At 36.2% G+C, this 13,588-nt stretch overlaps 1 protein-coding gene across 1 annotated transcript in view; it reads right to left on the minus strand.

Moving 5' to 3' along the window:
- Positions 1-13,588, minus strand: part of LOC306886042 (echinoderm microtubule-associated protein-like 5) — a 98,417-nt gene that overhangs the window by 57,817 nt on the left and 27,012 nt on the right. Inside the window, 7 exon segments of the mRNA XM_079442899.1 lie at positions 142-309; positions 399-611; positions 712-968; positions 2,004-2,141; positions 4,059-4,260; positions 4,863-4,998; positions 7,482-7,667. Coding sequence (XP_079299025.1) covers positions 142-309; positions 399-611; positions 712-968; positions 2,004-2,141; positions 4,059-4,260; positions 4,863-4,998; positions 7,482-7,667 — 1,300 coding nt within the window.

Genomic DNA, 13,588 nt, shown 5'->3' on the forward strand with positions numbered 1-13,588 from the left:
TAAAGCTGCTTTGACACAATTTGCATTGTTAAAAGAGCTATACAAATAATAGTGACTTGATTTGACACTTATTTTCCAGTAAAACTGCAAAACAGTGTACAATAAAATAAAAGATAGATAGATAGATAGATAGATTCACACCTTGAGGAGCTAAATGAAGAGTTTCTTTTGACTTCCTTTCAGGAACAAACTTCCACTGGAACACTGAATGATCGGCTCCACCAATAGTAATCACCCACTGATAATCATGTGACCATCTGACATTGGTTATGTGTGCTGAGTGTCCTAAATATTTTTTAAACTTAGCACCTAGAAATGTAAAAAAGGCAAACTGGGTAGCATTAATAATTACAGAATGTCATTAACAAAAATGAGACCAAGAGTAAAAGAGGACCCACCTTTTCTTACACATGGGTACCGAAATAATTTAACTAATCCATAATCGTCTGCTGTAACTAAAACCTGACTATTGAAGTTGGCATCTACAGAGTTGATGTCATTGATATCAGAGTATTTAGGCCAGATCCCGTTGACCTCCGGCCCGAGGACACAAGTCCATGAAGACCACTGGACAAGCTTCAGTTCTTCCCTGTTGGTCACTTCCTTACCACCTAAACACAAACAATACCAAAATCAGTCGAAATTATATTATCCAACCCGAGGCATAAATACTAGCAAAACATAAATTCAAAAAGAGTACAGAGCTCGTACTGGGCATCCTGTGGAAGAGCCGCCGACCGTTGCCATCATTGGTCTGTAGATACTTGCTGTCAGTGGACCAATCCATGTGTGTGATGAAGCTACTGGAGCCCACGCATTCGCCCACCTTCTTGTAGCGCTGCACAACGCCGTAGATGTCCACCGAGTTATCGTTAGAGCCCACGGCTAGGTGCGCTCCGTCAGGGGAGTACTTCAGCTCATGGATGGCCTCTTTACGGTCCTTAATGTGGACCACCTCCGTCATGTCCCTGCAAAATGAGTACAGGTCTAACAGATTTGCATATTTTACTTATTTTAGGTTGCTTTGAACCAGGGATACTCAAACTGTGCAGCTCAGAGGTCACTTTTAGAAAGTGGAGAGTGACCAGGGGCCTTTGAATAAAATGATCTGGTAATAGTAATAGATGCTTGATTTTGGTGAATACTTGATAGATTTTTTTTTAAATGTGCAGTAACCAACAATTAGTAACCAACTGTCTTAGACCAGTCTCATATTTTAATCACCTCATTCAGCAAAACAATAATTGCCAGTTAGTTTTTAAAAGACCCTTTTCGTTTTCTGAAATGCAGTGCAAATGAGTCAAAGATGTAAGTGTGTACATGATGAAGAAAAGGAAAGATATAGTGCATGTGCAAGGATCTTAGAAATGTACCCTTTGTTTGTCATGTTTGTTTTTTAAATGAGATGACTCTAAATGTCATGTGGTTTAATTCAGTTAGTTTCCAAGGCAATTTTTCTAAAGAAAATTTACACTTTTTAATCTATTATTTATACTTCTTTTTATTTCAGCTTTGTTTCAATTTCCAAAAAATAAAATTAAATAAAACAAAATTAAACTAAATGAATGTATGTGAGATTTGAAAATAGACCCCATTATTTAAAAAAAAAAAAAATGCAACAAATTTTAAGATAAAAACATTATTTTATTTTTTTCAACAAATCAATTAATTAATATTATTTATTAGGTTTTGAATGAAAGCTGGCATAAAAAAATAAATATAATTAAACAGAAAATAATTGCCTTGATAACTAACTTTAAAAAGTTTAAATATTTAAATTACTGAAAATAAAATTGAAATATTAATATTGAAATATTGAACAATTAATGCTATATAGAAATTTTATAAAAAATGATGAAAGCCCATAAAAATACCAAAACTTAAGCAGTTCTCAAATATTAATAAGCAGTGAAGCAGTTTTGATAAGCTTGTGGTAGGCTAAATTTGTTGAGTATCCCTGCTCTAGACAGTCTGTTCAGCTCTGTTTTGCCTAGGTGCTTCACCTGACTCTCAACACTGTGAAGGATCCGTCTTTCATGCCCAGAGCGAGGTGGATTCCGTCCGTACTAACAGCAGCACAGCGTATAGGCTCCTCCATGTTGCAGCGTGCTATTAGCGCATGATCTACGAGACTCCAGATCCTCAACAAAAAAAAAAAAAGAGGAAGTGATAACCCATAAAGATACACAAATTAGTGCACTGAATATTAAAGATCATGTTCTTAATAGCCTTCATCTAATCTGAGGTTAATACACTCTGAGGTTTCAGCTCATGGCACATGAAGTATGTAATGTCAGTTACTGTAAATTTTCCATGCCACTAGCAAGTCCAAACAGAACGGCACAAGTAATCCCTTTTGAAAAACAATATGCTAAAATGTATTTAAAATACATTTATTTTATGCCAAGTATTCTACAAATACACATTTACATATTTATGTACTTAATACAAATACCCTGCAATTGTACTTTTAGTATACTAAACTGGTATATTTAAAGTCTGATAAACTGGAACAACTAATTTTGCACTTTATTCACTTTAATTGTGTGGAAGTCCTGCTGAAGTCCAACTAAAGATATACATAAGTATATTTGATTGTGCTGACATGGACCTATTGCAAGTATACTTCAGGTACACTTTAAATATCTTGCATTTAAAGACCAATATTATTCAAAGATGATACAATCCTCATCAGTAGTGACATTAAAACACATTTTAGGCTTAATATTACGAAATGTGCATTGTGCACGAGTACTACTCCCAATAAAGTTAAATTATAATTTTTATATTACTACGTATCGAGCGATATGTCAGTAAATAGATTTGAACTATACTTAGTATGAAATAAATGTATTTTATTTATATTACTTTTTTACTAGGGCGGTTAACTGTTTTTGTTTGTATGATTAAGATACTATTACAGTTTTATAGTATAATTAAGGTATTATTTCATTAAATATTTTATTTCAGTTTCAGATTTTTTTATGGTTTTAGTTTTATGGTTAAAGTTTTAGTAAACTTTAAATCATAAAAGCATATATTTTTTTAAAGTTGTATTTGCAGGTAATCTAGTATCAATTAAATAAACAGGCACTTAAACATAATTAAGAGTTATTTCATGACTGTTTCTCGACACACTTATTAAAGGAGTAGTTCACTTCCAGAATGAAAAATTCTTGATAATTTACCTCAAGATGTTCTTTCTTCAGTTGCAAAGAAATTAAGTTTTTTGAGGAAAACATTGCAGGAAGTTTCTCCATATAGTGGACTTTAATGGCGGCCAACAGGTTGAAGGTCCAAACTGCAGTTTAAGTGCATTTTCAAAGAGCTCTACACGGTTCCAGCCAAGGAATAAGGGTCTTATCTAGCGAAACGATTGGTCATTTTCTAAAAAAAATTATTCTATTAATTTTAACCACAAATGCTCATCTTGCACTAGCTCTGCGTTGCACATGTGCGTCTTCACGCATTGCGTAATCAATCACGTTGGAAAAGTCACGCACGGTTAGTTCTTCGTCTGTGTACTTTGGTTCAAAAGGTAGGGTAGGGCAAAAAAATCCATCTCATCTTCTCCTCCAACTTCAAAAATCATCTGACATCATTGTTTTGCCTTTTTTTTTTTTTTTAAGAGCGTTTGACTTTCTTTGCACGTTTATTTTGTAAATGCGAACCTATGTTACGAGTGCGTGATTACATAATGCGTGAGGTTGAGCTTGTGCAAGACGAGCATTTGTGGTTATAAAGTATATAAATTTGTATTTTTCTTAGAAAATGACACATCGTTTCGCTAGATAAGACCCTTATCCCTGCAGTTTGGACCCTTAACCCGCTGGCTCCCACTGAAGTTTGCACTTAAGTGTATTGTTCTTAGGTGCATTAATAAGTACTGTACTCAGTAATAAGTACTGTTTTTAAAAGTATGCTTTTTTTTAAAGTGCACTTCTTTTTCACAAGGTATTTCAGTTTGTTCTCCTTTTATTCTATTTTCTATATTAGAAAAACAACTGAGCCATTAAAGAGATATTTTGTAATTCTAAGTGATTCACATGTGGTCTTACCGAACAGAGCGGTCGTCGCTGCCGGTCATGGCGAGAGGTTTGGTAGGATGAACTGCCAAGGCCCACAGCTCGCCCTCACAGTGACCCTGCATGATAAGGAAGGGCTTGGTGCGATCGTGCACCACCACCTCAAAAATCTCACTGTCCTGCGTGCCCACCAGAATGTGATCCCCTCTCCAACACACGCTACGCACTGACAGGCCTGCACAGATCCACCACATAAACACTTAGTAAGCAAATGAAGGGAATCGTGGAAGTAAACAGACATGATCCTGAAACATACTGAAGGATGTACACTGTAGACCAGTGATAGGCAGCTTCGGTCCTGAAAGGCGGTGTCCTGCAGGGTTTAGCTCCAACTAAACTTGAATGTCCTCAAGATCACTAGAAAGTTACAGGCAGGTGTGTTTGATTAGGGTTGGAGCTAAACTCTGCAGGACCGAAGTTGCCTATCGCTGTTGTAGACAGTCAAGGATGGAGAGGGTGCTCGGGTGCTTGATAATACATATAGACATCTGGGATCGTTGACAAACAGGGGTAAGAGCTATGGATATAACACAGGGCGGACAGCCTGCATAAAGAACACTGACCACTACAACGCACCTCTTGAATTTTCACCTCTAGCTACTGATGAGTCAGAGGAAAAGAAAGTAAAAGAAGAAAAGAGATACAGCTCCGTTAGAGACAAAAGACTTTTGCATTGTGGGATCCTGAGTATTTAACAGCAAAAGATAAGTGGCAACTTAATGGATTAAACAAAAAAAATGTCAGTGTAGCGTAATGCATTCTGGGAGTTTGACTCACCCTTATATCCCTGGTCTGTTTCCCTGAGGTCAATGACGGTGATGGGTTTGAAGTTCAGGTCCCATAACCGGATGCACCCATCCCTGCCTCCCGTGGCAAAGCCTTCTTCACATGCATTCATGCTGAAAATACCAGACTACACACACACACACACACACACACACACACACACAGGAGCTCTGAGAGGCTGAACGTCTTTGACAACTAAAACAATCAGAGAATCTGAAGTCTCAAACTTTAACTGCAGCTCTGACACTAAGGGGCAAATAAAGTTGAAAAAGATTTGCAGATCTTAAAGGGTCCACATCATGAAAAATAAAAATCCAACTGTCCTCACTATTTGGAAATATTAAAATTTATTGCACTACATAAACATACTGTAACTAGTAGAATTTAAAACTTCTTCTATAAAAGAAGCCACAGTCCTTGGTGTCATTTCTGACATCAGAAACCAAACTCAGCCTGCATCCAGCCACATTTACACATCAACAATCCCAATAACGAGTTAATGAGGAAGTAGAATAGAAACAGAATTTTAGAAATATATATTTTTAAATTATATATTGCTTGAAATAATGTTATGTGGACTTTAGAGGGAAAATTTTCATTAAAATAGTAATTGTAATGTAATACTGTATTAATAATTGTTTCATTAATACTGTTATTATTATATTATATGTTATATTATATTATGAAAACAACCTATGAAAAAAGGCTGTCATTATTATAAATGAATTTATTTAGGGGGAAACCTTTGAATTATTTTACTTTAAGTAAAGGTTTTATATTGTGTATATTTCGATTGAAAGACAAAAAATGTTAACAGTAAAGACATTTTACAAGGGTGCCAATATTAGTGGAGGGTATATATACATAAAATATACCTATAAAAATATTAAATATACAGGGAATTATATAAAATATTATGAGCAGACTTTAGGTTACATTAAATGTATGATAAGAAACTTTTAAATAATATATTAATAACATTTTACCTACAGGAATATTTTGGTTAATTGTAAATTTGAATGAATAAAAATGACTAATTAACATACATTAAAGGGGTCATGAACTGAGAAATCAAAATTCTCTTGATCTTTTGACTGTTTCAGAACTCAGAACTTTCTTGTTAGTCTAAAAACAGCTTATATTGAAGGCAGTCTGCCAAAACGACAGTTTTTGGAATGTTCTACACCAGGGGTAGGCAACGTCGGTCCTGGAGTGCCAACGTCCTGCAGAGTTTAGCTCCAACCCTGAAAAAAACCTCACCTGCCTGTAGCTCTAGTAATTCTCAAGACCTTGATTAGCTTGTTCAGGTGTGTTCGATTAGGGTTGGAGCTAAACTCTACAGGACCGACGCTGCCTACCCCTGTTCTACACTATGATGTAATAGTGTGGATAAGCACCGCCTCCACAGAGGAAGATCAATGCCTGCTTCTACATCACTGCCTGTTTGTCCCCACCCACCAATTCACACATGTAGTGTTAATAACGAGAGAGGCAAATGCAAGTCTATGCAGAAAACAAACAATAAAGATCATCCGAAGACAACAAGACAGCAGTGTGTAGCTTTGGAAAAACAGTCTTTGCGGTGCCTTCCTTCTTACCTCAGTGTTAGGAATGAGTGGATGAACTTATGAAGTTTTCAGACCACGTCAGTAAAAATTCAGTCCTTTGTTCACTTCATTTTATTGCGGATTCATTTACAAACAAACGATGCAAGGATTTTCAGAAAGACTGAAACTTAAAGACGATGCTGTGCCGACTATATTAGATCCGACAGTAATGTCACACCACACAAGACAAGTGTGAGTAACTGTTTTTATTATGTGGTCACTATTGCTTTGTCTGTTATTACATATTATTTGACATATTGAGTATTTATGTGTTTTTAACCTAAATCACAGCAGCGTCCATCTGTGAAGAACATAGGCTGTCAAATATCCTCAAGTGTTAGCCAATCACAGAAGTGAGCGTTAACTTCTGAGTCTACAATCCACCACGCCTATTCAAACAGAGCTTTCAGATGAGGGGGTCAAAACAAGGACAGAACATAGCGGTAACACTTTATTTTAGGGTCTATTAACTAATAGCTTATTAGCATGCATATTACTAGAATATTAGCCACTTATTAGTACAAATTAAGCACATATTAATGCCTTATTCTACATCCCTAATTCTACCCAATACCTAAATTTAACAACTACCTTACTAGCTATTAACAAGCCGCAAATTAGGAGTTTATTAAGGGAAAAGTCGTAGTTAATAGTGAATAAGTGTTCCCTATTCTAAAGTGTTACCAACATAGCCTATTACTTCTAAATTATGATGTATTTTGATGTAAAAATCTTGATAACATTATAAGGGGACCTCAGAGACTGGTACATTCAAATAAAAAGGGCAGTTCCTGACCCCTTTAATTATTACATTGGCAAAAGCAATATTTGCATAGATCACAGAGTAATAAAGCTATATTATCTTTCAATATTCATCACAAAACTGTTATGCTAGGCGAACCATTTTATAGATCAAACTCAATTTATAAATCTCTGTAAGCAGATATCTATGTGACACTCTGTGATATTCTAGTGACACTGTGGAAAACGTTCCCTCACTTACCCCGTGAGCCCCTTGAACTGTCCGGATTAAATTGATTCCCTTCCAGACATAGATGTCTCCATTCAAGGCACCTGAATATGTGATCTCGTCTCTCGCACAGGCCAGACAGAGGATAGTCTGAAGGTCTCCAGTCTTCCCAAACACGCCACGCTTAGGGGTCAGAGCGTTCCCACAAAGACTCCAAAACTGAGGGCAATTGAGAGTCAGTATGAATCAACAATGTGTGAATTTCATAAACATACATGCACCAGATTTACTGACAGCTTGCGCCAGTGCAAACCCTCTTTTGGCCTTAAAACAAAAAAACTACTGTCAGAATTTGCAAAAAAAAAACAGTCAAACATTAGAAATGTTCTTTAATTTGCGCATTGTCAGTAGATCAATAATAAAACTTTTCATTCCCATCTGCGCTTGAGAATGATAATTTGCCCTGTTAAGTCAATCTGGCCCTTGGTCTTGGCTGTTGCACATAAGCACACAAGCACATAGGCTTTAAACATGATTCATAAGGTTCTTTATTTTAGTTAGATTTATTATGGAATTCAGTGACCATACGGTAATATATCATGTAAAGATTTGTATAGCTGACAATTGCTGTTTCCTGCTAAAATTATTATAGCAAATAGCCTATTGAAAGGCCTTACTGAATAAATTGTGACAGCTTAATATTGCGAAAGCACATCAGCATACATAAAGGTGCACTTCTGTTCAAGCTCGATAAATTTCCTTGCGATCGTTGCGAACACACACACACACACACACACAAGCTCACAAACATACTAATGCTAACACTCGTTAAACACATCATTAAAATGCACAGGCACGATCTTAGCCCAGAACAAACCTGGAAAGCTCCCACAGCCAGCACATAATAATTGGCTCATTGACTCTGATTCAGCTGTGTGTGTGTCTGTGTGTGTGTGTGTGTGTGTGTGTGTGTGTGTGTGAGTGAGACTCGGAGCTCTATTTCATGAGGTCACATGCTCCTGTTTGAGAGAATGACAGTCAATTCTGTGTGTGGCCTCAACCTTGTCTTCAGCAGCCTCTTGTAAGAAACCCTGAGCAGTCAAAGACGGTCAGATATAGATTTCTGAATTGTATATTGCGAATGTGATAACATTTGATATGAAATATTTAGGTTCTTTACACTCACTGTAAATAGTTCAACCAAAACTGAAAATTTTGTCATATATATATATATATATATATATATATATATATATAGAGTTTAGGGCAGTATTTGATTTTTTTTTGTTGTGATTGTGAAAAATGTCACCATTGTATGTCATTCATGCTGCATCAAGAATTGCAATAGTAATAGTATGTTTTTTCACTTTTTTCTGTGTAAAAACACCAAAGGAAGCAGGTCGCGGAGAAGACGCCGAATAGTAAATCTGTTAGTCCCTGATTAAACCTACTGCCTCTCACTCTTTAAAAGAATCACATTTCTGTGTGTTTTTTTGAAAGATTTGATTTTGCTGGTTTAATTATTAACGTTACCTTCTTTGCTAGTATTACTCTCAATAGGCTTGTGAATTGAACAGGGGACTTTCTAAAATGTTTAAAGTGTACTTAATGTACCAAGTGGTACTTAATGTACCAAGACAGTGATAAAGACAAAATTGTAAAGCATACTATGTGCAGATACGCAGCTCAAAATATGAACGCAACGCGTTTATTTACGTTAAGCATTTTCCTCTCATAAGAACACGCTTAATGCACAGAGACAGTGATATATAATAAAAGACCACATTCTGTACACACCTTACTAATAAGTCATATGTGCAGAACAACAGATGAGCCTAAAATATGAACATTAAATATCCCTGTCTTAATCCATAAGCGCTGTCTACTTTACAAAACGCTTTGTTTAAACATGTCGCGTTAATATTCTGGCTCACCTGCATGTCTTTTAGCATCACAGTCTTGGTACATTAAACCAGCATTTTAAAATGCTATAAAACTGTTCACAAGCTCCTAGGGATTAGATTTTGCTTGTCATTTGTTGACATAAATATAAAAATACAGCGAGTTTGTGACTCGCTGAATGTGACCCACAATCGCTGATTCTCCTCCGTGGCCATGGAAAAAAATTATATTTATGATGACAACAATTATACTTTCTCATTTAAAAGTTTCCAACAAAGAAATAGATTGACTTCGTCAGCTTTTTGAACACACTGTTATTTGTATAATTTAATATGATGGCTGAAGCGGCAGCGAGCTTGTGACAATGTTTTCACGGTAATCAGATCAACAGTAAATTAAATTCTACAAAACCTGAGAGAGAAAAAAAATCTAATTATCATGCACTGCGATAAATTAGCTTCTCTTCTCTGCAAACAATACAATGAAGAATTAATTACTGTTTAACTTAAAGGCAAAAACAAAACAAAAGATTAGCAGTTATCCGTATGAATGAGAAGTAACGGACAGCGTGTCCTGCTAATATGGCGGCGCCTTCTCAAAATGCAACACGGAGTGGAAAGAATGTGACATAACTCCTTGTTCTCTATACACTTAAAGGGGTCCTATTATGCTTTTTCACTTTTTAGTCAGTGTGTAGTGTGTATGTTTGGGTATAAAACGATCTACAAAGTTATAAATCTCAAAGTCCACTCCAAAGGGAGATAATTATGTTTTTAAAAAATCCCTTTTCAAGAACTACAACAAACGGCTCGTTTGGACTACAAAGTTGTTTTCCTGTATTTGTGATATCACAAAAATAAATCCCACCTATGGAAATTTGAATGGTTGGGGGGTGGGGAGAACGCTTGGTTGAGCACTGCACGTTTCAAAATCAAAACCCGGTACGGGTGTTTTTATATCACTTTATTTCTGATGGAAACCGACTGTTTTCAGGAAATTTTCAGATGTCATGTTCATTTCATCTTGCATGTAATGTCTGATAAAGCAGCGTTTGTGAGCGGAGCACTGCTTTGTGTACAGCGTTACCGGGAAAACTCGCTCTCTACCACTCCAACAGCGCCTCCTGCTGGCAGAGAATTAATTTGCATATATATGCCGCCACAAATAAGTGTTAATCTGTGGGATTATGGTATAAATAAATTCAACTGTATAACAGTTTCATTGCAATTCATGTTATAATGTTAGAATTAAAGAACCATAAACATAATACATATTACCGTTGCACTTATCTGTACATAGTGTAAATGCAGTTATTTTTAAGCTGTTGTTGACATCCCATCTAAAACGTGATTTAGCCAACAAAACAACAACAACAACAATAACGTTGCCGCTTTAATATGTCTTTGCAATTTCCGTGCGTGCAAAGGTTCTGCATGATCCTCTTGTTCAATATTCTCGAGGTCTGAATTGATATGGCAAGATTGAGGAACTTGCTGTTCTGGCAAGGGGCGGGGCAATACTGAAACACCATCTAAGCTGTTCGCCAATCACAACACACTGGGACAGCTAACCAATCAGAACACATTTCGTTTTTCGGAAGGCAGGCCTTCATCAAACCCGGAACTAATCGAGCCGTTTGTGCCAGGCTGGGGAGAAAGGTATTGTAATAATGTAAATTATGTGAAAAATAATGCGATTTTCAAACCACCAAGCATGAAAGCATGTTCTGGTACACCCCCAAAACAAAATCAAGACTTTGTAAAAGGGCATAATAGGACCCCTTTAAGTGCAAACTGAATTTAATGTTTTCGGACTCTTAATTGCATGTTAATTGCAAATGTATTATATTTTAAATTCATATTAAATGCAATTAGCTAAACTTTAGAGTGCTTTTTGGGACTACATGAGTTGGACATAGGTACATCTTTATATGTCATTTTATAATTACTTCTACTGTCTTTGAAATATAGTTAAAGTGTACTGCCAAAATGTAATTTTTTATAGAATTTATTCTAAACTAAAAAGCAGTTTAAAGTAATTTTTATGAAACGTGTATGTAATGTATTTAAATATATTAGTAATTCTACATTTGTAATGATAAAGTTGGAATTTAGTAAATGTGAAATATGTACTAAACTCCTCCATAGTTCTGAATTTATTTCTTATAATTTTATGTTTCTAAATTCTAACTTTATATGGTGAGTATATATACTGTTATTCTTACTTTTTCTTACAATTGCAAGTTGAAATCTAAAGTTTTTTTTGTGTGCGTGTTTTTTCTTGATAGGACAGTGGAGATCTGAAAGGAAGTGAGTGGGAGAGAGAGAGGAATGGGATTGAGAAAGGTCCATGAGGTGGGATTCGAACTCGGGACACCCAAAGCTGAACTGCGCCATATATCTCCGCACTGCCCACGAGGCTTTCGGTGCCACAAAATCTCACAATTCTGACTTTTTTCTCACAATTGCAAGTTTACCTTTTTTATTACTTTTTATTCAATGGCGGAAACATTCTTTCAAAGTGTACTTTTAAAAAACACGACTATGAACTGAAATGAAATATTAAGTATATAGACCCTAATGTGTACCTCAAAAAGCTTTGTTACTGCATTTTAATGGGGAATTTCTGGCAATCACAGCTGCCAGGTTTTTTTTTTTTACTCTAAATTTAGCAGGATTTTTTTCATGAAAGACAAGGCATCTGGTAAAAAGCTGGCTGAAAGAATGAAAAGATGAAAAAGCAGTCGCTGGTCCATTAGCAACCTTGCACTGGGGCAGACGGTACGGTTCCAGACAGCCAGGCTGCATTACGTCAGGGAGATTCAGAGGCACGGTGAATCACAGGCTCCTGTGTTTCTGCAGGTCTGTGCTCTAGTAAAGCTTTAATATAATCAAAATGAGTCAGTGCTATTCATCTGCCAAGACTCCATTAGAGGCACACTGCCTTCATCCTGAGGCACGTCCTCCCTCCGTCTTTCCGCTCTATGGGGACAGCCGCCGCCTGCTTGTGTGTGCAAGCCACCCCGAATCCAGCACATCTAGACTAATCAAACAGCCTTAAAGTCACCAAGACAGCTATAATTAGCATACTGCGAGAAGGAAAAGGATAATTAGTCCAGGGTGGCCCACTACACCTTAATCTAGTTACATCTAATTGTGTGGTGTGCGGCTCCTGTCACATATCTGATTTCTAAACCATTGTTGTGATGGCCGTGTTGTAAATATGGTGGTTTAGTTGGGCCCTGTGGGTGAAGCTGTGATTATGTTGTGTGTGGTGGGAGGCAGTGAGTGGGATTCTTTGAGCAGACTGCCTCAGTTTGCTCCAGTCAAACGCAGGTGCTCATCATGAGACTTGCATGTAGATGTAGTTAAGTGGATTGAGAACAGCCTGGAGGATCTGGACAAAGACCTCAGGAAATTTGTCAAAAGCTCGCACACAAGCAGGACCAATGGCTATTGTTGCAATGGATTACAAGTTTCCATTTACAGAAAACCCCACAGTATACACTATAGTAGTAGTAGGTATTGTAACTTTTTAAATAACCTGTCACCAGATGTGTCACTAGATTATTTTTTAATGCAGTACACTCAAAAAAAAAAAAAAGTTTGCAGTCTGTCACTGGTGCAGTACCCTTTCAAAAGGTACACATTTGTACCTTATTTACCTCAAAAGTTGCATATTAGTATCTTAAAGATGCATATTAGTCCCTTAACCTATTAGCACCCTTTTAAAATGTGCTGTCCCAGTGACACTGAGAGTGTAAAATTCTGCTGTGCCTCAGTAAAATTTTATTTATAAATCCATGTTTAGAATCAGAACCTGCAATGTTTGATTCACGTATAAATACTTCATTTGAGTCTTTTCAATAAAACGTTTAATACTTCAGTATAAGCCAATACTTCAGTATAAGCCAAGTATACATAGAAGTAACTTAGTATATAATTGTTTAGTATATTAAGTACATATAATGTATACTAAATGTGTACTCCCCTTGTAAATATCTTTTTTGTAAAAGAACTAGTGTGGCACAAAATACAAAGCAACTAAAATGCATCCAATTATAATACATTTGCAATTTAACATCATACATTTGTGTGTTTTAGTAAAAAACACATCCTATCGGGACTAGTGCTTATTACTCATTACTGACATTCACACCTCTGCACCAAACATATTTTTGAGATCATAGATTTTTTTTTCATATCTTAATTTAATTAGATTATTTTACAACTGTCTGA

The sequence above is a fragment of the Barbus barbus genome (genome assembly GCF_936440315.1).
Source record: "Barbus barbus genome assembly, chromosome: 20".
Classification (NCBI taxonomy): Eukaryota; Metazoa; Chordata; class Actinopteri; order Cypriniformes; family Cyprinidae; genus Barbus; species Barbus barbus.